This window comes from Stenella coeruleoalba (genome assembly GCF_951394435.1).
Source record: "Stenella coeruleoalba genome assembly, chromosome: 3".
Lineage (NCBI taxonomy): Eukaryota > Metazoa > Chordata > Mammalia > Artiodactyla > Delphinidae > Stenella > Stenella coeruleoalba.
The window spans coordinates 72,085,047-72,109,360 of record NC_137148.1 but is presented as its reverse complement, the minus strand read 5'-3'; the positions used below and the strand labels follow the sequence as shown (position 1 = coordinate 72,109,360).

Genomic DNA, 24,314 nt, shown 5'->3' with positions numbered 1-24,314 from the left:
TTCACAGGCTGCAGGTTCGTAGTTCCCGTTGTTTTTGGTGTCTGCCCCCAGTGGCGAAGGTTGGTTCAGTGGGTTGTGTAGGCTTCCCGGTGAGGGGACTGGTGCCTGTGTTCTGGTGGATAAGGCTGGATCTTGTCTTTCTGGTGGGCAGGACCGCGTCTGGTGGTGTGTTTTGGGGTGTCTGTGACCTTATTATGATTTTAGGCAGCCTCTCTGCTAATGGATGGGGTTGTGTTCCTGTTTTGCTAGTTGTTTGGCATAGGGTGTCCAGCACCATAGCTTGTTGTTCATTGAGTAGAGCTGGGTCTTAGTGTTGAGATGGAGATCTCTGGGAGAGCTTTCACTGTTTGATATTACCTGGAGCCGGGAGGTCTCTGGTGGACAAATGTCCTGAGCTTGGCTCTCCCACCTCAGAGGCACAGGCCTGACACCCAGCCAGAGCACCAAGACAGTGTCAGCCACAGGGCTCTGATATTAGTAGTGCCAGAAGGCTCTTAACAGCGGTCTCAGCCACAGAATCTCAGCTTAGTGACATGCTCTGTGCCTTTGTAGGAGCCGCGACACCCCCACCCCCCCACCGGCTGCATGCTCTTCCGGCTCTGCACCAACCCTTCTTCCTCCATGTGCCTCTAGGTGGTGCCCTGGGCCTTGTGTGCCTTTTACACGTGGTAAATGGAGGCTCAGAGTGCAGGTCAGCCGAGGTCATGCCCCAACCCAAAAAGCCTTTACTTTCAACCATAGTTTTTTTTAATAACACATTATATCAGGAAAGAGAGGTAAACATGAGTATATTCAAAGAGAATATACTTGTATCAGTTTAGAAAATTCTATGCAAGAGGTTTCTTCTGGAACAGTAACAAAAGATTCCTTATATATTTAAATACTTTATTATGCAGTTATCAAAGGTAAAGATCCGGGATTCCCAGGTGGCGCAGTGGTTGAGAGTCTGCCTGCTGATGCAGGGGACACGGGTTCGTGTCCTGGTCCAGGAAGCTTCCACATGCTGCGGAGTGCCTGGGCCCGTGAGCCATGGCCGCTGAGCCCACGTGTCCGGAGCCTGTGCTCCGCAACAGGAGAGGCCACAACAGTGAGAGGCCCACGTACCACAAAAAAAAAAAAAAAAAAAAAAAAAAGGTAAAGACCGTCTTGATCCAGGTATAAGCCAGCTGCTCTCCGAAACCATGAACAAAATTATGTTCCTGGTTTAAAAGACTCAAATAAATGTTTCCATGGTATGACATACTTTTAAATTGGACATGTACTTTAATAACAACCACATTTAAGTAAGTACATCCCATAATCTAGAGAAGAGACTAATTTTAAAAAGCCTAACTAATTTAAAAAAGCCTAAAGTATATCCTACACTATTCACTAAGATTGAATATTTATTAGTTCATTTAATCTTACTTATTTAAATCTTTAAAATGAGATTTAATTTCATTTTTAAACTCAAATAGAGAAAAGCATGCAACATAATCATGAAAGTAAAAAAATTCAGTATGTTTGAGGTAAAAATATCAAACCATTTATTACATAACTTCAAGAAGCTATGTTTTGAAAAATTAAATAAACTTGTCTGAAATGTTTCTTACAATTATAAGCACGTGTAGTATTACTATATAAGCCTTCCTTTTTGATTCTTATCCAATCTAAATCTTTTAGAATAAGGGAAAAGGGTGTGCATTTTTAATACTAATGGAATGAAATGATACTATATGAATTTCTCATGTTTTAATGATGTTGTTTTGAGAACTCAAGGATGATATCGATCTCTCTAATTTCAACATTCAGGGGCAGAAACTGAAAATCAATATAGTTCTACTGTGCTAAATAACTACTCAGGAATGTGTTCTCTTCCTCTAAAACCACTTTGCACTTCCAGTCTGAGACTGTCAAGCCTTCTCCAACTGTAATTTCTCCTCTCTGTCCTTGGCATAACCAGTGAATATATATTTTATATTTTATATCTGATAAATGGTAAGCCAAAATACAGTCAAGCCTTTCAAAAATTTTAACCAAAATATTAAATAATCAGAGACCTGATCAAAGATTTACGTATAAGGATAGTACTCATAGTATTATAGATATGAGGAAAAAAAACTAGAAACAATCTTAAATCTTACAGCAGGGAACTAGTTACAATTAATAATGTTATATCCACACAATGGAACACCACATAGTCATCAAATATCATATTTTCTAAGAATGCTAAGAATATGTGGATAAAATAGATAACTAATAAGAACCCACTGTATAGCACAGGGAACTTTACTCAATACTCTGTAATGACCTATATGGGAATAGAATCTAAGAAAGAGGGGATATATGTATATGTATAACTGATTCACTTTGCTGTACACCTGAAACTAACACAACATTGTAAATCAACTATACTCCAATAAAAATTAACTAAAAAAGAATATGTGACAATGCTAATATGCTATTGAGTGAAAAAGGAAGATACAAAGTAATATGACTCCAATTTTATAAAAGGAATATACACACAGAAGAAAAATCTGGAATATATAATAAAATATTAATAGTAGTTCTCTAGACATAAGGAATACAGGTGATTCTTACTTTCTTAATACTTCTGTTTTTCATAAATTTCACTGAACATATAAAACTTCTATTTTGAAAGATAATTTAAAAAATAAAATATCAAAAAGTTTAAAATATATTTTCTGCTAAATCAACATAAATATGCTTTTTCAAGGTAGTTGATTGAAATTTCTGACTGAATCAAATCAATCAGCATTAAAGGTCATATATCTTATGCTGAAATGCTATTTCATCTGTAGACAGTGAACCACATAAAGAGTCCAATACGCACCTTGTTTTTCTTCAGATGTTTCTACAAAATAAGGCATTCTTTTCACTGTTTCTCTCAACTCCTGTTTCAGGGCCAGCACATAATCTTCACCCTCTCCTGTTTTCAGTGGCACTGGTTTATAATCTGTATCCTGTTTAAATTAAGAGGCAATTTTAAAAAATAAATTAAATATTTTAATATCCTTTTTGTCTATATTCTGAAAAATGTTAGTTTTATTGAAAAACTACATTTTACAGGTATTCAGTTTTACCATCAACTTAAAAGATTTTGAGCTTTTATAATCTATTAAACCTTTCACCCATCTCCTATTTTGCTCTTCTTTTAGAAGTAGAAAAGATACTTAGTTTTCCTACCTGCCTTAATTTTTCTACTGATCACACCAATAATCATTTTGCTATATAGTCTGTTGATTGTGATTCTATATTTTAACAATCAAGGCACCCAAATAAAAGCAGCTGCTGTAGTCTCCTATTAACCTCAGTCAGTGGAGGTGGTATTGGTGGGAGCAGCAGCATTAAAAAAAAAGTAGTAGCAGCTACCATTTAACAACTGGTTACTACATATTACAACCTAGATGTACTCAATATTCAAAATCCATGAACTCATCTAAAGTATCAATATCTCCCCTTTCACAGTGAGGAAACTGAGAAATGAACAATCTATATGGCCATATAGCACAAAAGTGGCAAAGCAGAAATTTGAATCTGTATCTTCAATTTTTAAAAATTACATGCACACCCACATATGTATATATATTTATAATATATATATTCATTAAAATGTGGGTCCTCAGGGTACATAAAAAAGATATTTCTGGTTTCACAGGCTAAGTATAGGGTACATTTTAAAAATTTCACTCTGAATTTATTCATTCTACAACTATTTATTGAGTGCCTACTATAAGTCACAAGGGGTTAGACAACAGGAGATGAACTAGTCAAACTTCCTACCTACATGGAATTTACATTCTAGGGGAGAAAATAAGTAAACAAATGAGGTAATATATAATTTCAGATAGTGATAAGTGAAATAGAAGGGCTGAAGCCAGGAAGAGGAAAGAGTGACTAACGGAGTACGTGGAGATTGGAAGTGGCTGGTCTAGACAGGGTTATGCACACATTATCTCTCGGGGAAGTCATCTTTGAGCAGAGATCTGGATAAAATTACGAAGCCATCCATGCAAAGAAATGGGGAAATCAATGGCTCCAGCCAGGGAAACAAGCAGAGGAAAATGCCTAGGGGAACAAGGAGATCAGCATGGCTAAGGAATGAGGACAGTGGTAGGAAAAGGGTCAGAGAGACATCAGTAAGGCCAGATCAGACAGAGCCTTTCAGCCAGTAATAAGGAATTTCATTTTTATTCCATGCAGAAAAAAACAGTATGTACTAATATTCCCAAGCTTTAGAAGTAAACTCACACATGAAGAAGAGCTTGTTTTAAAAGAAATCAATGTAAAGTGACATAATGTCTATACCTGAGATATTTACCTTTGTTTTTAGGCTATAATGAATATCAGAAAGGCAAAATACCAAGAGCAAAAAGTAGACACTCCCCATGTGAGACATCTAGATCCCCAATACATTTATCCAGGGTCCTCTACTTACATAAATCTTTCAACAAAGGATGTTTCCTTTTAAAAGAGGGAAAAGATTCCTGGAGGGAGTATCTGGTTATTTATGATTTTTTCATATTTTATACTACAGCACATGTGCATCTGGAAATGTAAGCTTACATTTTAAACTTAATATAAAGCGAAAACATTAGATTAAAAATTACACCAATTAAGTCTGCAGCATACTCATTAAATTTAAAAGCAACACTAAATGTAGTAGAAACGCTTATATTCTGAGAAAGAGTAACAAAATTAAAATTGACTTTAATAAGGAAATAAGCAAAAATAAAGTTCAGTGGGTAAAAGGTCAAGTGGTATACTAGGGAGCAAAATTAAATTCTATAGATACAAGATGAGAAGAAAATCATTAGGTGAAGATCTGGCACAATGGGAAGTGAGGACCACTGTAAAACCTGACTTTACTTTTAAAAATATTATTTTAATATTGGAATATATCAATAACAGCATTATAAGATGCAAGGATTGAAAAAAAATTCTTTCTTGGTTCAAAAAGTACTGAATACATTCAGGAAAAGGTGTATATAGTTTTCTGTATTTTAAGAAAGCAGTTTGAAAATTAGAAAAGTTTCAGAAAAGAACAGTGGAAATATTTACATTAAAGGTAAGTGACACACTCTCTTTTACTTTCTTATAGTTAGGATATCGTAATGATATCATATATTCAAGTCTTATACAGAATTTAAATTTTCTCTGAAACATGAAAAAACACCCTGTGAGCATTTTGTTGTTAATGTACTTACAGGAAATAGTGGGGGTGGCTTCAATACCACATCAGGTAACTTTTCACCTCTGCTAAATCCAACTGCCTCAATATTAAAGGTGTAAGCAGCACGTCCTCTTCCTTTATTCCCAGCCATCAGAACTAGTTACATCAGAAAAAGTGGGCAAATTAAGACACTGTTAATGATTAAGATTCACTGGATCAAATGATAAATGAAACTAACATTTTAAAACAAAATACACTCCACTCCTTAAATAGCATGGCCCATTTAAAACACTTCTGGAAAGCAAAACCTGTAAATAAATAAATATGTGATAAACTGACTCCTGAACCCGTCACATCTAGTCATGTTTGGCAAGTAAAGTGATGATGGGCTCAACTACCTCACCCAGATCCTGGGTGGAGGGCTGATCCTGGGGCTCCTTTGCGATGCTGCCCCAAGCGCTGTGCAGCCAGCTGATGCAATTCTCTCCACCTCTCTGTGGTCTGGCAACAAGATCTCAGATAGATATTACAAAATGTGGCCAAGGAAAGGTTGTGCTGATGAAGAGGGGACACCTCGTTTTTTTAATCAACTTGAAGACTATCAGCAGTCATGTATACTTTAAATTTTTAAGTAATTTTTTATCCTAAAATTTGAGTGTTAGAATCCTTGAGATCCTCCAATGTCCTCCTTTTAGAAATGGGAATGGGCTCAGTAAAACTTTGAAGAGGTCTGTCCAAGCAAAAAAAATTTTTAAAGTTCAGAGAAAAAACATCTCAAATAGTTAAGTTAAAGGTAAGATAAACCTGTACTCTTTAACTTTAGAGATAATGACAATGTCATTCTTAAGTCCTGAACTGAATTTCTGAATTGTCTGAAATGTGATTACACTATACAGTTGATGCTTGAACAACATGGGATTAGGGGCACCGACCCCCCATGCAGTCAAAAATCCATGTATAATTTTATAGTCAGCCCTTTGAATCTGTGGTTCTGCATTCTCAAATTCAACCAACCTCAGACTGTGTAGTGTTAGTATTTATTGAAAAAAAAATCCATATATAAGTGGACCCATGTAATTCAAACTTGTGTCATTCAGAGTCAACTGTAATGCGAAAACAGGATTCCTACACTAGGGCTCTTTCACTACAACTCTGTATTGGACTGTAGTGAAGATTATAATGCACATTCTTTAAATCTTTCCCCCAATGATGCTACTGAGTATCATTCAACTCTGTAAGCCCAAGAAAGCAATAATATGCCCTCCATACCACTGTAACAGTTCCCTCCCTTTTATCCCTAATCATTTATGTGTTGAAAAAAACAAGGTCATTGTCCTTTGCAATGCTTCTCCAACTTTAAGGCATGTGCAAATTACCTAGGAATCTTGTTAAAAGGCAGAATCTGAACCAGCTGGCCCAGGGTAGGCCTGAGAATCTGCATTTCTAACAAGCTCTCTGAAGCTATCAATGCTACTGGTTTGCAGACCACACTTTGAGAGTAGGAAGGCTGTACAATTTCCCATATTCTGGATTTGCATGATTGATTACACAAGATGTGGTTTAATACATTCCTCTACTCCCTGTATTTTCTATAAACAGATGGAATAGAGGCTTACTCAAATTTGGGTTTGATTTTGTACAAGAATACTTAAAAGAGATGCTCTGTTTTTCCTACTGCATCACAGGACGCACATGAAGTCTTTCTCAGTGATGTTCTCTGGTCATTGGGTTTAGGTGCTGTCAGTCTGTTTCGTCCAGTATGAAGTTCCTATCAGTTTTCACTTAATGATTTTAAAATTGCAGCCATTGATGATCATAGCCTAGATTCACGGTTCCATTACGGATTGTAATGTGGTGATACACAAATATTATCATTCTTTCTTTACTAACTAGAATCCCACCAGTAATCAATTCCCCTCATCTACTATTTAGTTACTATGAAACACAATTCATACAGAAAAGATACTTACTTTAATTACCAAGCTCATTCCGTTTGTCCACACTAAGAGAGGGAAAATATCCAAATGGCCTTGCTTCAATTGCGGAGTCACTAAAACATATGCTGAGCCTATAGAAAGCAGGTCTCCCAAGTACAAAAATTGCTGAGCAGAAGAGCTCACACCCTCACTCTAAGGAAAACCCACCCTACAAAAGAGAGTATATCAGCTGCCGTTGCTTGATGGAATATCCCTTGAGAAATATCAACTCTGCTGACTCTAAACTTTCATATTTATCAAGAAACCTTCGGGTGTATAAACTGATTACCATTAGTGAATGTACTGCCCTTGGCAGAAAAATCAATCCTAACTATTGAGACACTCTTAATAGTTACATGGCATTCTGGCCTACAAATCCATTTCTTTTTAGTTTGGTTATCATGAGTCAGTTCTCCTGTACCTGGGGAAGCTGCTAAATTAATTTTCTTCTCTTGCAGAGCTGAAAGGTAATCCCTGGACTCGGGTAACCATCTCATGGAAAAAGTGGCTCACAAGTGTGGCCTAAGCTTCACTGTTTGAAATCCTTAAAGTTGATTTAACCATTACTGTGGTCCTTTTTCATCCTGCTAAACTTCTTGAATGAAGAGTCTTTTTAACCAGCTTTTCCCATTTTCTCATTATCCAAATCATCCTCTACTTCATGTGGGCCAATTTCATCCAACTAATATTGAGCATTCCAGGCACTGTGGTAGGACTCAGAGAGCACTGAACAAAACCAAGTCCCTGCCTTCAGGGCTTATATCCCAGTGGATGAAAGAACGCAAACAAGCATAAGTATGTAGCATAATATTATGTGCTCCTATAGTGTTGAATTATGTCCCCCCACCCCCAAATGTGTTGAAGTCCTAACCCCCCGGGGACCTGTGAATGTCACCTTCCTTATTTGGAAATAAACTCTTTGAAGATGAAATCGAATTAAGATGAGGTCATATGAGATAAGGGTGAGCCCCCTCCTAATGACTGGTGTCTTCATAAGGGGGAAATCTGGACAGAGAGAGACACACACAGGGGAAACATCATGTGAAGATGCAGGCACAGACCTGAGTGCTGTAGCAGCAACCCAGGAACACCAAGGAGTGCCAGGAACCACAGAAGCTGGAAGAGAGGCACTGAACAGATTCTTCCTCAGAGCCTCCTGAAGGAACAAACTCTGCTAATACCTTGATTTCAGACTTCTGGCCTCTAAAACTGTGAGAGAATAAATTTCTGTTGTTTTAAGCCACCCAATTTGTGGAAATATGTTATGGCAGCCCTAGGAAATCAGTACAGCTCTGAAGAAAAATAAATCATGGTAAAGGGGTAAAGAATAACAAAGGGGTATGGTACTGACTTTTTCACACAAGGGAAGTCTTTCTGTGGAGGATAAATCAGAGCAGGGTGCTGGAGAGGGGCTGTGAGCTTCAAGATGAAGGAATGAGGTGAAGATGGCTATGGACAGAAGGAAGAACAGAGGCAAAGGAGGAAGCCACAAGCTGGGAGCATCTGAGGAACATGAAGCTCATGCAGCTGGTGAGGAACAAGGAGAGTCTGGTTAAGACCAGATCTTGTGGAGCCCTGAGTGAGCTATGGTAAAGGGTTTGGCTTTTATCTTACTTGTGATGGGAACTATACTCAGGCAGATGCTGAAATGCCAAGGTCCCTAATGGTCCTCAATGGCAAAATCCACAGGCCTTTTTCCCTTGTTCACGCTCTTGAACTTCCAAAGCATACCACTCATTATTGCCTCCATCCTTATGAAACTGTCTCTTCTCTAGGTTTTAATAAAATCCCAGGGACTTCCCTGGCGGCGTAGTGGTTAAGAATCCGCCTGCCAATGCAGGGGACACGGGTTCGAGCCCTGGTCCAGGAAGATCCCACATGCCATGGAGCAACTAAGCCCGTGAGCCACAATTACTAAGCCTGCGCTCCGGAGCCCATGAGCCACAACTACTGAGCCTGTGTGGCACAACTACTGAAGCCAACGCGCGTAGAGCCCGTGCTCCGCAACAAGAGAAGCCACCGCAATGAGAAGTCTGCACACTGCAATGAAGAGTAGCCCCCGCTCACCGCAACTAGAGAAAGCCCACACAGCAACGAAGACCCAACGCGGCCAAAACTAAATATAATTAATTAATTAATTAAAAAAAAAACACCTCCCTATTACAAGTACTGGGGGCCCTTTTAAGATGGCTGCACTGATCCTCCTGACTCACTTGCCTATAATCACGTCTTGACTAGCATTCTCTCCACTGGAACCCTCTTCCTCCTTGCCTGGCTGCATCCCTTTTTACCTTAAGATCCAGTTTAAGTCCCTCAACATCCACAACTGTCATTTCATCCCACCTTGCTCTTGGAAAGATCCTCTTGCTAAAATAAATGGATTTTTAAAGATTGAGGTAATACATACAATGCAGCAGCATTCTTCAATTCTGAAAGAAATATAGACAATGCCTCTTTTGGGAAATGGACCTGTTCCAAAGAGAAGGAGTTTCACTTCCATTTTTTTTGTTTATTTCTTCAACTATATTAACAGTAGAGATTTTATATCCCCCACTGTTCAGTAGAATACTCTCTATACAACAGCTCTGTAATCAGTGTTAGGCTTTCCTTATTTATTTACTTACTATGATTTGATAAGCAAATTTACCCACAGAAATACAATTCAGTCAGCCTACTATTAAGGATTTTTTTTTTTAAACTTCTAGAACAAGTTTGCGACCTGGCTGTACACTGGAATCATCAGGAGAGTTAAAAAAACAAAACAAAACAAAAAACCCTCAAGCATCACCCCAGAACAATAAAATCAGAATCTCTGGAGGTAGGATTTAGGCACTAGGACTTTTGAGAGCACTCCAGGAGATTCCAATATGTAACCTACATTAAGAACCACTGCTCCAGGGCTTCCCTGGTAGCGCAGTGGTTGACAGTCTGCCTGCTGATGCAGGGGATGCGGGTGCGTGCCCCGGTCCGGGAAGATCCCACATGCTGCGGAGAGGCTGGGCCCGTGAGCCATCGCCGCTGAGGCTGCGCATCCAGAGCCTGTGCTCCGTAACGGTAGAGGCCACAACAGTGAGAGGCCCGCGTACCGCAAAAAAAAAAAAAGGGAATGTAAAATCAGATGCACCACCCTTCCATTTTGGGATGCCTCCTGAAAATTCCTATTCAGAATTGTTCTGAGATAGTTTGATGAGTGTAATTCAAGTATCCAAGAGCTGAAATGCAAAAGCCTATTCTAATTAACAGTGGAAACAACTTTGTGGCAGAGATTTAGCTCATCTCTGAAATTCCTCCTAGCTCTAACATTTTATGAGTTATAATTGTGGCTTAACTGTATTGTCCTCCACATCTCACACAGTCTCTTGCACATATTACCTTGGTCAGTAAACATACAAACAGATATAAGCAGGCATGGAAGCTAGGAGAGGCACTGAAAGCCAGGTCATAGTTTCTTTCCTGATGAATAGCACCTAAATTGCCCTAATTAGAAACTAACAGTCATGCTGACCTTGTCTCCACCTCCCTTGATCTCCTCATCTAATAGTAGAAGACTATCAGCTCTGTGTCCCTTCTTATATGTTTGTCTTTCTTCACTTCTGCTTTAGTTCAGGCCTTTACCATCTCTTGCCTGGACCTCTAATACAGAACAAATAAACTTCTCATGGCCAGACTCCCCCTTTCAATCCACTCTCCAGTCATCTCTCTAGAACACAAAACTTGATGTATCACTCTCCTTGACTAACAGAGCTTTGGAGACTAACTTTCCGCCTCTTGCACCTTGCACCTCCCCTTCTCCCCACCCCAGCTCTAACCATTCCCAACTCTGCTACACCAGCTGCTGCATGTCACGGTTCCTTCTGCTTGGAAGGCCACACCCACGTAAGCAAGCCCCCATCATCATTTAAGATACTATGCAAATGCCACTTCTGACCATTTACTCCATCCGAAACGGAGGTAGGCCTATCTCTTTTCTGTTTCCCAAGTACTACACTGCTTTTATTACCCTTTTAAAAATCATGTTGTAATTGTCAGTTCTTGCCTGTCTCCCCAGTAATTTCTTCAATTATCCATCCTTCTAGTATTTGTTAAGCAACCTCTGGGTCAGACCACCTACATAATGAGAATATAATAGCGAACAAAACAAAATCCCTGGTTTCGTAGTGCTCATAGTCTACTATGGGAAATGGAAAAAAATATACTTTATAGAGTGCCAGATAGTGATTAGTGCAAGAAAAAATAAAGGCAGGAAACATGGGTGCTATTATGGAAAGAATGGTTGAATAAAGTTCTCCTGTATTTTGTAATATTTGAGCACAAACCTGACAAAGAGAAGGAAAAAGCCAGGCTGAGAACTAGGAAAGGATATATAGGGGAAAGTGTAATACAAGCAGAAGGATCTGTAAGTGTGAAGGCCTCTTTATTTGAAGACTTATTCACCTTTTCCTGCCCCATTACCAACCAGAGCCTGGCAAAAGTCCAATAAAAATTGGGAGAATTATTGCTGAGTTCATGGCCTAGTAAGGATATTACTCCAATTCACCTCTCTTTGCCTAGAGGAAAAATAAAACTGCAGAGAATTCTGTACTTCCCTGTTGAGAACATCCTAACCAACAGTGGTCTTTTAAGGCCAGCTCAAATGCCACTGAACAATCCCTTCCATGCATATTCTCACAGCACCTAGTTTTTACTTCCTCTGGGGTACATATCTCATTTGCTTTACATTGCAAACATTTGTGTACAGTTATTATCTTCCTTCAAATTGTTGGGAACCCAGATCATGACTTTTTTTTTTTAATTCTGTTTTTTTACACATCTTTTAGCTTGGGACTTGCACATAAGAATAACCCTGAACAGAGTGTCTGGATAAATTCTAACTAGGTTAGGCAAATATTCAGAAAGGCTACATCCTCATCGAAGACTTAAGGATTGTAGGGGAGGAGAACACACCTCTCCTTCTAAGAAGGCTTATTAGCAGCTGCCACAATAAGTGTTTTCCTAATTATCTTTTATAATGCTGTCTCATGGGTCTCTTTATAATTTTTCCTGGCTGAGCAAGGAGGTTAGTCAAGTTCTCAAGGGAATTTCTGAAGCCTAAATGGATGTTTCAACAGTGGGGAGATGCAGGATGGGGACAGGAACCTGGTGTTAATAGTGGGGGTGATTTCTGTGGCTGTTGGGGCCACGCCCAGGCATTATCCACTTTTCCCGTCCTCTCAAGGTGCGGCTGCCTCCACCTTTCCTCACTTGAGCCTTTTTCCCAACTTTGTTTGCTCTCTTCCAAGAGCGGACAAACAATGCAAAACAAAGGAGGGTAGGGGAACGAATATATAATTTAATTTTTTAGAAGACAGGAAAAATCTTATCAACAACACCTCTCCCCCATGATACAGGGTAAAGTGCTAACAGTTAAGAAAACATACTGAATAGTCTGTCCTTAGCTGCAAGTCTGCGGCAATGACTCGTGTTTGAACCAATCATACCAAAGGAATTGGAAATCTACCATCAGTAAGAGTATAAATTCCATTCTCACTGCAAACAGTCCTAGGAAGTGGAGACTAGGTAAAAATTGGAAGCGACAATTTTAAACGATTGTGAAGGGATTAGGAGAAGGGGACGTAAAGCTATCTCCCAATGCCCCTCAATCCAGAGGCTCTTTAATCTCCACTCCTGACTTCCCCCACCTTCTCCATGTGCCCCTTTAACTCCCCACTTACCCTCTCCAACTCCTCCCAAGCCCTCAATTGCCTCCTCTGTTACCTGCTCACTAAGTCTCGAGGCTTGGAAAACTGTGCAACCGAAGTGCCGGCCGGCAAGGAAGGGGTGCGGACAGAACGTTCCGACGCTCCGGTGCTGGTTCCACCTCTGGAGAAGCACGCTCCGCCCTCCACGCGGCCTCAGAGCCGCGTTCAAACCCAACCAATTAGCCCCACCCACTCCCTAGCTAGGCCCCGCCCTCCTGGCAAAGAGCTTTTTAGCCCTTGGCGGGCGCCGTAGTCGTCCAACCCCCTTGGCCTGACTCTTTCTGCGCCAGCTGGAAGTGCGCAACATAGCGCGCGGTGGGTGGGCTGCCCTGCTCCCTCCCACGCTTAGCTCTCGGCGTCTGCCGTCAGACCCCCAGAGGTGGGAAGAGTTATCACTTTCTGGATCTCTCGTCTACTGCATTGGCCCCTGCGTTAACGCTCCCTTGTGCTACGGCCAGTGAGGCTGCGATTGTTCCAGCGCCCCGGTACGAGGAGAGCAGCTCCTGCTCTCTGCGGACCTGGCAGGAGGGTGCGGGCGGACGCTGCAGGCAGAGTCTCCGCGCGTCTTTCCTTCTTCTGGTTCTCCCCGCAACCCCATCCGCATCCCCCGCCCCCTCCTTGCTCTGCGGTTTCTCCCGGGCTGCGGGCAGACCGCTCCATACAGCTGCAGCGCCCGAGTCTGGGCAGCCTGCGGGAGGCACACACGCCCACACCCACTCCTCCTGGCCGCATCCTTGCCCAGCATGTCTGCGCTTGAGTGGTACGCCCACAAGTCCCTGGGCGACGGCGTCTTCTGGATTCAGGAACGCTTCTATGAGTCTGGCAACCGCGCCAACATCTGGCTGGTGCGCGGCTCCGAGCAGGACGTGGTGATCGACACAGGCCTGGGGCTGCGCAGCCTCCCGGAGTACCTGTACTCCTCCGGCCTCTTGCAGGACCGCAGGGCCAAAGAGGATGCGGCGTGCCGGCCACTGTTGGCTGTGGCTACCCACGTGCACTTCGACCACTCAGGCGGCCTCTACCAGTTCGACCGGGTGGCGGTGCACCACGCCGAGGCCGAGGCGCTGGCTCGCGGGGACAACTTTGAGACCGTGACCTGGCTCTCCGACAGTGAGGTGGTGCGGGCGCCGAGCCCGGGCTGGAGGGCCAGGCAGTTCCGAGTGCAAGCGGTGCAGCCCACCCTCATCCTGCAGGATGGTAATGGTCCCTCACGGGCGCGCGTTCTCTCATTAAGGGAAGGGACTGGGGAGAAACTGTCCGAGGGGTGCTTGTTGCACACCTGCTTGGCTGTAAGGTGTCATATCGCAGAAACACTACTTCTGTTTCTCCCTTCCCTGAGTCAAAAGCCCACTCGACCATAGAGTCTGTGGAAGGCCACTGCAGCCTTCCCTACCAGGGACAAGCTCCGGCACCTTGTAGTAATGCTGAGTACTCGACTGAAAGCCGGCCCCACCCCCTAGTCAGTTTCCTGTGTAACGTACGGTATGTAGTAACGCTATAGAGACTTCAGACTAGGATTCCCATTCTTTTCCCGAACACAAGTCTGACATTTCCAGGCACTTTTCTAGCGAAAAGACTCTTAAGGAATGGTGCCTCATGGAGAGTGCATGTCATGTTCTATGCTTTTGAGAACTGCTGACTTCATCGGCCGGGTACGAACAATTCCCACCTGTAGGCTTAGAAAGCCGTTAGAGAGCAGTGGTTCTAATCTGCTCATGAATCTTTATCTTTCAGTTCTTGATGTTGCCTCACAAGAGAAAAAGCTTGATTGTGAACGTAAAAAGTAGAATGTGTCTGAGTCTTATGACAGCTCTCTATTCTGGTTGAAAGCAAGGCCTGAGAAAGATTAATAAGGAGGCTATTTCCCGTAATGGTGAAGTATGTGGACTAATGCTTAGATAACCCTGGGCCTCTTTGGCTCTGTGAAAAGCAGGATGGGGTTCAGAAAGAAACTAATGGAATAAAATAGTGTAGGGTTCCAGCCCTTCCAACCTCACACAGTCACTTAAATAATTAAGCCAGTTGGTCACAGCAGTGATATTTGTATATTAATTTCTTTTTTGTTTTTAGAATGCTTCTGTTGATTTTAGCCTCACAACACATTTGAAGTGAGGCTACTGACCCCCAATTAAATGGCTTGTCTAGAGTCCACAGAGCAAGATACAGATAAAAGCTAGGATTGCAACCCAGGCACAATAGATCAAAGCATGCAGATCATACATAAATCCTACCCCATAAATATATTATGGTAATCCTGAGAAGGAGGTGAAACCCTCTTTCCTTTCTATCTTGAAACTCTTTTATTTGCCAAATTAGTTTATTAAACCATTCCCCTACGAGGCAGAAAAATCCAGTTGCTGCAGTACAATAAGTCTCACTTTTATGACCAACCAGTATGACAAATAATGAAGTACTTTACAAAAATGAGTTTATCTTACAGATGAGATCTTGATCACTTGAGGCATAAGAAATAGAAAGCAAGATTCTATACCTCACACCCCACTTAAACAGTCTTTTCATTAAAATTTTAAATCTAAAGATTAAAAAAAACAATGGTTTAGATGGGAGTCTTACATTACCTGACAATTTGAGATGAAAGAAAACTAAATTTACATTAAAGGTACTTTTAATTGCTGTATTTCTTGATGGAATTGATACTTTTAGAGATAGGATTTCCATGCAGTTGATGGGTATTCAGACTAAATTAACACCCAGCCCCCCCCAAAAAAGTTTACATTAGTATTTAAAATATATTTAAATTGTCTAAATGAATAAATGACTTTTGACTTATTTACTTTTGCTTCTGTGCCAGAAATAGGAAATGATGAAAGAACGATAGGAATTATTGTTTTATAGATGAAGAATCCACATGGGCTTGAATATCATACCTGAAGTCACATAGTTAGGGAAAGAGCTCGGACTGGAAACCAGGTTTCCTAAATCCCAGTTGATGCTGGAATTACAGGATTTTGGAGTTGCAAGGAACCTGCAAGCTACCTTTGTGGTGCTTTAAGCCTTTGAAAGTGTGAAATGAAAGGTTAATATTTACTAAAAACTTTGAAGGTGGTAATACTGTGTTAAATTAAAAATTGTTTTTCATTAGGAACTGGATGTCTCACTCTCTCAAGTAGTATCTAATATCCTCTTTTCTCAGGAATATTAATTTCCTGTCTCTTCTGAATGGTGTGGCCTGCTAACTTGATATTATCATAATCCAGGTACCTGGAAGGAAATAGAAAATATTTATATTAAAAACTCATACACAGTTACGTACACACGAACCGTACATACCTAACAGCATGAAGTCTTCATTGTTTTGGTTAGAAAATAAGGAGGCTGAATTTGTTAGCTTATTACATTTCATTTAGTGGATTGATGACCACCTGTCGTGGAGAAGCATAAATCTGTGCAGTGTATCACTAACCCAAAAGCTTACTTGTGTATAAGGGACAAGGAAGACAAGGAGAGGTCATCATCCAGTGCATGCATCATTTTTGATGGAAAAACAACTCACCCTACTAATAGTGAAATCATATCTTCCTATAAGAAGATAGCAATAAACCCTAAACTGATACAGCACATTCTTCTTGAATGGGCACACATCATTCTGCCTGTTTTTCACAATAGGCAGGCATTTTGGCCCCTACTGTACATGTTTAAACAATTTTCCTAGAGTCATCAAGATATTAGAACCGTTGTTTCAGGTAAACTTAAAAATCATTTGGGGAGGTTAAAAACAAAAAATGATTCCAGAAAGGTAGCAGATTGAACGAACACGTCTAATTTGACTCCCTCTCAAAATCCCACTAAGATTACAGCAGATGCACCATGGTTTGTCTATTTGCTTTATGTATAAATCCACATTGAGGTTCTGTTTTGGATGCTGGAGAGTAAATGTGATGACTGAGTTAGCAGTTTTATCCTATGCCAGCAATAGAAAATTGAGAGCCAATCCAGTTTGCACTGCAGGAGACTTAAAAGGCTCAGGAATTAGCAGTAGCTGGTACCTTAGTTGGGGCAAAGGGAAGAAAACTAAAATAAGTAGAATTGGTTGAAAGCCATTTAAGAAGCTGTTAAAACTCTGAACTCTTCTCCCTAAGTGAATGCTCCTCTCCCCGGAGTTAGTTTGTTTTCTGGCAAGAATAAAGTAAAGGGGTTTCTTTTTTTTTTTTTTTTTTGCCTGCGCCATGCAGCATATGAGATCTTAGTTCCCTCACCAGGGATTGAACCCATCCTGCAGTTGAAGTGAGGAGTCTTAACCACTGGACCACCAGGGAAGTCACAAGCAAAGGGGTTTCTTGATTGAGGGATGCCAAGTACTAATGAGCTCAGGAGTTCAGATGGAAAATAGGGATAAGTGTATGTGTATGTATATATAATTTGCATTTCCCTAATGACTAATGACATTGAGCATCTTTTCAGGTACTTATTTGCTATTCAAATATCTTCTTTGTTTAAGGGTCTATCAAAATCTTTTCTCTTTTTTAAAAATTGAAAAATTGTTTTCTTATTGAGTTGTAAGTGTTCTTTATATATTCTGAATTCAAGTCCTTTATCAGATATACATTTTGCAAGTATTTTCTCCCAGTGTGTGGCCTGCCTTTTCATTTTCTTAATGGTATCTTTTTAAGCAGGGAAGTTTATAACTTGGATGAAGTCCAATTAGTCTATTTTCCTTATGTTTTATGCTTTTTGTGTCATATCTAAGAGCTCTATGACTAGCCCAAGATCACAAAGATTTTCTTCTGTTTTTTTTTTTTGCTGGAAGCTCTCACATTTAGGATTATGATCCATTTTGAGTTAATTTTTGTTAATATTGTGAAGTAAGTGTTGAGAGGTGCCTATTGTTTATTTGCATATATATATATATCCAAAGTATTCCACTCTAATTTGTTGAGGAGACTATCCTTTTACCCAGTGAATTATATTAGTTGATACTTTTGTCAAAAATCCACTGACCATGGGCTTCCCTGGTGGCGCAGTGGTTGAGAGTCCGCCTGCCGATGCAGGGGACACGGGTTCGTGCCCTGGTCTGGGAATATCCCACATGCTGCGGAGTGGCTGGGCCCGTGAGCCATGGCCGCTGAGCCTGCGTGTCTGGAGCCTGTGCTCTGCAATGGGAGAGGCCACAACAGTGAGAGGCCCGCGCACCGCAAAAAAACACTGACCATATATGTGAGTGTTTTCTTCTGGACTCTAGTCTCTTTCAATGATTATGTCTATCATTTAGCCAGCACCACACTCTCCTGATTATTGCAACTTTGTTATAACTCTTGAAATTAGAAAAGTCCTCCAACTTTATACCTCTATTTCAAAATTGTTTTGGCTATTCTAGGTCATTTGCATTTCCATATAAATTTCAGAGCCAGATTTTCAATTTCTGTAAAAAAGCATGTCAAGGTTTTGATTGAGATTCTTGAATCTATAGATCTACACTGACCATTAAAGTAGTCACTAGCCACATGTAGCTATCTAATACAAATTTAAATTAATTAAGATTGATTAAAATTAAAAATTTAGTTCCTTGTTGCACTAGCTTTATTTCAAGAACCATTAGCTACACATAGCTGGTGGCTACCATATTGGACAGTGTTGATACAGATAATGTTGTTCCATTATCCTAGAACGTACTATTAGACAGTGCAGTTATAAGAAAAACTGGATTTAATTACCATCCTAACAGCTTTGAGTCTTCCAATCAATGGATATGGCACGTTTCTCCTTTTGCTTAGATCCTCTTTAATTTCTCTTGAAAATGTTTCTGTAGTTTTCAGTGTACAAATATAACAAAACACCTTTTTCATGTGCAATTGAAAAGAATGTGTACTTCACTGTTTTGGTGTAAACTATTTTATATATGTCAGTTAGGTCAAGCTGGTTGATAGTGTTGTTCAGGTCTTCTGTATCCTTACTGATTTTCAATCTACTTGTATTATGAATTATTCAGAGAGGACTATTCAAATCTCTAAGCACAGTTGTTGAACTGTTTATTCTTATTTTAATTATGTCAGTTTTTATTTGAAGAATTTTTAGTCTCTATTTTAGGTACATATGCATTTAGAATTTTTTTTCATGTATTGACCTAATGTATAGCCTCATAAAATGTACCTCTTTCCTCTAGTAATATTCTTATATAAAAAACCATTTTGTCTGACAGTATTGCCACTCTAGTTCTCTTATTGTTAATATATTTTTTAAAATTAATTTATTTATTTTTGGCTGCGTTGGGTCTTCATTGCTGCACGCGGGTTTTCTCTAGTTGTGGCTAGCAGGGGCTACTCTTAGTTGCAGTGCACTTCTTCATTGTGGTGTCTTCTCTTGTTGCAGAGCTTGGGCTCTAGGCACGCGGGCTTCAGTAGTTGTGGCGTGTGGGCTCAGTAGTTGTGGCACACGGGCTTAGTTGCTCCATAGCATGTGGGATCTTCCTGGACCAGGGCTCAAACCCGTGTCCCCTGCATTAAGTTAAGGCGGATTCTTAACCACTGCACCACCAGAGAAGCCCTTATTGTTAATATTTATATGGTATAATTTTTCAAACTATTTTTGTCTTTGATTTTATAGTTCCTCTCCTGTAGACTGCATACATATCTCACTTTTTAATCTAGACTGACAATCTCTGCCTTTGATTAGAGTGTTTATCCCTTTCATATTTAATATAATTATTGATATGGCTGTATTTAGGTCTGCCATTTTGTTATCTGTTTTCTATGTCTCATTTCTTGTTTATGTCTTTGTTTTTCCTTTATTTTCTTCTTTTATGTTAACAATTCCTGATTATTACACCATTTTAATTTCACTATTAATTTTAGCTATATTTCTTTGATTTTTTTCTGTATATGTTTGCACTAGAGATAACAATATGAATATTTTAACTTATTATGATTTACCTAAGTTAGTACTGATTTAAATCCAGTAAAACAGCAATTTGTATTCATATAGCTCAGTTTCCTCCCCACTGTCAAATAACTGAGAAGAGTGTGAGATTTTACCGTACTTGCAGGTTAGTAAGTTAGCTTGCCCCAGTTTCATGGATTCTGACAGAAGACATGAGGTTCCTGGGTCAGAGACTAAGAACAGTTTATTACAGCAATACCAGTAGCCAGAGCATCATCATTTGTACCGATTCCTCAGGTCTTAATTTCCACAGAGTGACAAAACAAAGGGCAAAAATATAATACTGTTCACTAGAGCACCATTCATGAATTGTGTCACCAGATACTAGTACAATGGATATTCTGAAAAATGAGGTTTTTGGTCAAATAAATTTGAGAAACTATACAGCCACATCTCCCTTGTGTATATCCACAATGTACATTAGCGTATTAAATGTACATTAGCATATCTTGCAGAAAAGAAAGCTGCTTAATTTTCTTTGAAGGATTTTCAAAATTATTTGACCACAGAATCTTCTTTTCTTCTTTTCTTTTATATGTTATAACAACCAGCAGAAATTGTGTTTCACTGTTTACTTTGGCAAACACTGGTCTAGCAAACAACAGAAGTGAAATATAGGCAACTTATTTTAAATCATCAATAAGAAGTAGGTATTTTTAAAATAAAACTAAAATAAGTTCATCCTTCCCAACATCTTTGAAACTGTTGTGTTCTTCTATTCTTTAAGCGATTGAAGTCAAATATATAACATGTTTATCTGTAAATTCTGTTTCCATTTTTAGGGGATGTGATCAACCTTGGTGACAGACAGCTCACTGTTATGCACATGCCTGGTCATTCTAGGGGCAGTATTTGCTTACATGACAAAGACCGAAAGATTCTCTTCAGTGGAGACGTCGTGTATGATGGATCACTGATTGACTGGCTCCCATACAGCAGGATAAGTGACTATGTTGGAACCTGTGAACGTCTGATAGAATTAGTGGACAGAGGTCTGGTAGAGAAGGTGCTTCCTGGGCACTTCAATACCTTTGGTGCTGAAAGGCTTTTTCGATTGGCTTCTAACTATATTTCAAAAGCTGGGATATGTCACAAAGTTTCTACTTTTGCCATGCGATCTCTTGCAAGTTTAGCCCTACGTGTAACAAATTCTAGGACCTCGCCCTAGTATTTAATTCTATAAATTAATACAATTAATTCTGTGTTGTTTAAAATAGTGAGCATTTTAAGAAATGCTTTTTTACTACTATTATGTATTAGAGAAAAAAAGGTTGAGAATGAATAAGCCAAAAATGGAACTTCTTAAATTTTTTTCTTTTTTCCAAATAAGAAACCACTTAAATAAGATTATAATTTGCCAAAGCTTGTAATTTGCCATCATTCTGTAATATTTGTTCTAGAAATGATATAGAGGTATATGGGGAAGCAAGGAGGCATTTTGCAGTAAGAAAAAGAACTACCTTGCGTCTCATTTCTCTCATTTTATTTCCTAGATGACCTAGAAAAAAGAGCATAAAGAGTTTTATGTTTATACTCTGAACTTGATATTTTTAATATATTATTTGAAGATAAAGGTTTTTGGGTTTAAAGTACATTAGAACTCAAAACTTAAACTAACATTTAGAATGACAGCTAAAACAATCCATTGTTACGGTACAGAATTTTTTTTTTTTTTTTGCCTCTCACTGTTGTGGCCTCTCCCGTTGCGGAGCACAGGCTCCGGACGCATAGGCTCAGCGGCCATAGCTTACAGGCCCAGCCGCTCCGCGGCATGTGGGATCCTCCTGGACCGGGGCACAAACCTGTGTCCCCTGCATCGGCAGGCGGACTCTCAACCACTGCGCCACCAGGGAAGCCCCTATGGTACAGAATTTTTATGCTTCATTTTATTTATTCTTAATGTAATTATAGTGTACATTATGTGTTATGTAATTTTACGTACAAAAAGTACAATGAATTTTGTTTTATTGTGAAGCTTTAAATATAAATTGTAGAGTGCTTCAGTAAAAAGAAACTACTATATATTGTTGTTTGTTATTATGTAAGTGTAATACTTTCAATTGTAAAAGTGAAATTCAAATGTCTGTAATCTAACTATAAATTGTCAGATTTCTCAAAAGGACACTGTCAGGGAAATTTGAAAATATACACATTAAGAGTAATTTTAAAATTATATCCTATTTTAATAATAACAGCTATAATAAACAAAATTTTTCTTTTTAAATAGCAGCTTTAGTATATGTGTCATATTTTATAGTACCAAACAACATCCTAATATAAACCATTCTTTTACTTAACATAACATACATATTTGCCACAGAAGTCTTTTCAAATCAATTGCAAAATGTGCATTAGATATTGACTTAGAGTGAATTGCCTTTTTTATCCTGATTCACAACACCTATTCCTGTTCAGTATTCTTTGTCTTGAATGAAAAGAAGTCTACATTTATAAAGATATAGGAAAGATTATCCCACTATTTAGTAAAATGTTTTAGTTTGGTACTCTTAATAATTTATTGAAAAGCCTTTTGGAATATTTCATGAGGGTTTTTTAAACAGTTTTTTCACTGCCTTTTTATTATTGACATAGCCTAAACCAAACTCAGATAGCTTTGGAAATCAGATTTTTTAGTATTAAGAAGGTCCAGCAATTTTGATTTCTGAAAAAATATGAAACTTTTCCTACCCAACACCCCACTCAGGTTCTTTAGTCTTTTATTCATTCAACACACACACACGCCCCCCACATGCATACACACAGTCACATACATACATGCATACATTGTGCTAAACACTGTGGAAGCTTAAAAAGTCAGAGACTATATCCTAGCTGGAAGTAGAAGACAAACAAAACTTGAATAATAGTATATGCAGGTTGAAGTTAATACAAATTACACATGAGTGTCAGGGACATAAATGGAGGGGTGTGAAGTTTGGTTAGGGAAAGGTTCCTGGAGGAGGAGTTTTTGAGTCAGATTTGGAAGGATGATTTGTTGGGTGGTGAGGGTAGAAAACAAGAATGGGGTTATTTCTGCATCCTCAGTGCTAAGAATAGGGATGGAAGTATTGCTGTCTAGAGTAGGCTATTCCTTGTGTCAATTCAATTTTCCGGTGTCTTAGATCTTCTAAACACCAAGCATTTAGCATGAGAAAGATGGGTCTGTGATTGTATATATAAGAATCATCCTTATGACAGACAAACTGTACTGCCACATGCCACAAAATGAACTTACTGAAAATCAGCAAGGAAGCCATGGTTGTTGAAATGAAGAATATCATGGGAATTTCTCTCTGACAGTCATTCAAGGCAGTAGGTCTGTTTTAATTGATAGTGTAACATCAAGAACATAGATTTGGTTCAGGGCAACTACAAACTATATCACTTAATGAGCCTTAAATATAGCCATTATTTTTATATCAATAGCACAAGAGAAAACCAAAAGTCCTTAACCATTGACCATTTTATGATATTTTAGGACTTTTTAAAAAAATCAGGTTATAGTAGGCACTAAGTTTTATTGAAAAATATTTAAACCTGATGAAGGCTTTCCTTATTTCTTAAAAGTGCGATTTTTTCAAAGCACATTGCACATTGATTTTATTTTTAAATTTCCCAGTTTTTTTTCCTGGTTTTTCAAATTGTACCAAAACATAAGACTGTGATATTTTGCTATGGCTTCAATGTGGGTAAATTAGGGAAAGGATGTATCATTCATTTAGTGCCCATGCTATGCATTTTAAAATAGGCATTATTTAATTTAATCCTGGCCCCAGTGCCAAGAAGTAATTGACCAGCCTAACACGACTTTGGACAAAGCTGGTAACTGAACACAGGTCTGTCTGCCTCCCAAGCTGAGCTCTTTCTCTTATACCTGCACAATAACATAAAACTGGCAAAGTGTATTTTTACTTCTCAAGATGCCACATGTGCCAAGAATAAATCAAGTGATGTTAAAGCATAATAGCATATTTTAAAGAAGCTTTGAAAATACATATTTTCACCCTGACAGTGACCCTTGTTGTAATTTATGGTTTGGGGAAATAATATTATGTAAGTATAATTCAAAGTTGTCAAAACCTAAGACATTTAGAAATAATTTTTATTATTCATTTTGTTAATAACTTAATTTTTGGAAATTCAGTTCCCTTATTTGGTGTTTCCTTTTAACTGAGAAGTCTAAAACAAACAAAACCTTGTGTGTTATCCTGATATAGTTGAATAAATGAATATGTGTCGTTGTTCTTATATGGATAGTAATATGAATGTGACATGCACAAATTGTCCTCTTATAATTTTCAGATAAGTGTAAGTAAACATTTATGTGATAACTATTAAAGTGGACATTTTATTTCAATCTATAGTTGGTATTTTTTATAATGTTAGCAAATTTCCATTTAATGTCTTGCAAGGTTATTTTCTATGTGAAGTGCAGTTTTGAAAAGCTTGTAATAAATAAGCTGTAAATCCCTAGGCAAGGATAGAGAACCCAGAAACTGAATAATACCTGTATAAGCCTTAAGTAGTTAATAA

At 38.9% G+C, this 24,314-nt stretch overlaps 2 protein-coding genes across 2 annotated transcripts in view; one reads left to right on the top strand and one right to left on the bottom strand.

The window, feature by feature from the left end:
• POLR3G (RNA polymerase III subunit G) overlaps nucleotides 1–13,010 on the bottom strand; it is a 41,109-nt gene extending 28,099 nt beyond the window's left edge. Inside the window, exons 1-3 of the mRNA XM_079917981.1 lie at nucleotides 12,904–13,010; nucleotides 5,208–5,329; nucleotides 2,834–2,963 (exon numbers count right to left, since the gene is read on the bottom strand). Of these exons, the coding sequence (XP_079774107.1) occupies nucleotides 2,834–2,963; nucleotides 5,208–5,324 (247 nt within the window). The 5' untranslated portion in view covers nucleotides 5,325–5,329; nucleotides 12,904–13,010. The remainder of the gene's footprint in view (nucleotides 1–2,833; nucleotides 2,964–5,207; nucleotides 5,330–12,903) is intronic.
• A 90-nt stretch (nucleotides 13,011–13,100) lies between these two features.
• On the top strand, nucleotides 13,101–23,976 carry MBLAC2 (metallo-beta-lactamase domain containing 2). The gene is made up of 2 exons (XM_079916308.1): nucleotides 13,101–14,084; nucleotides 20,564–23,976. The coding sequence occupies exons 1-2, from the start codon at nucleotides 13,631–13,633 to the stop codon at nucleotides 20,947–20,949; spliced, it is 840 nt and encodes a 279-aa protein (XP_079772434.1). The 5' UTR covers nucleotides 13,101–13,630; the 3' UTR covers nucleotides 20,950–23,976.
• Nucleotides 23,977–24,314: the final 338 nt, after the last annotated feature.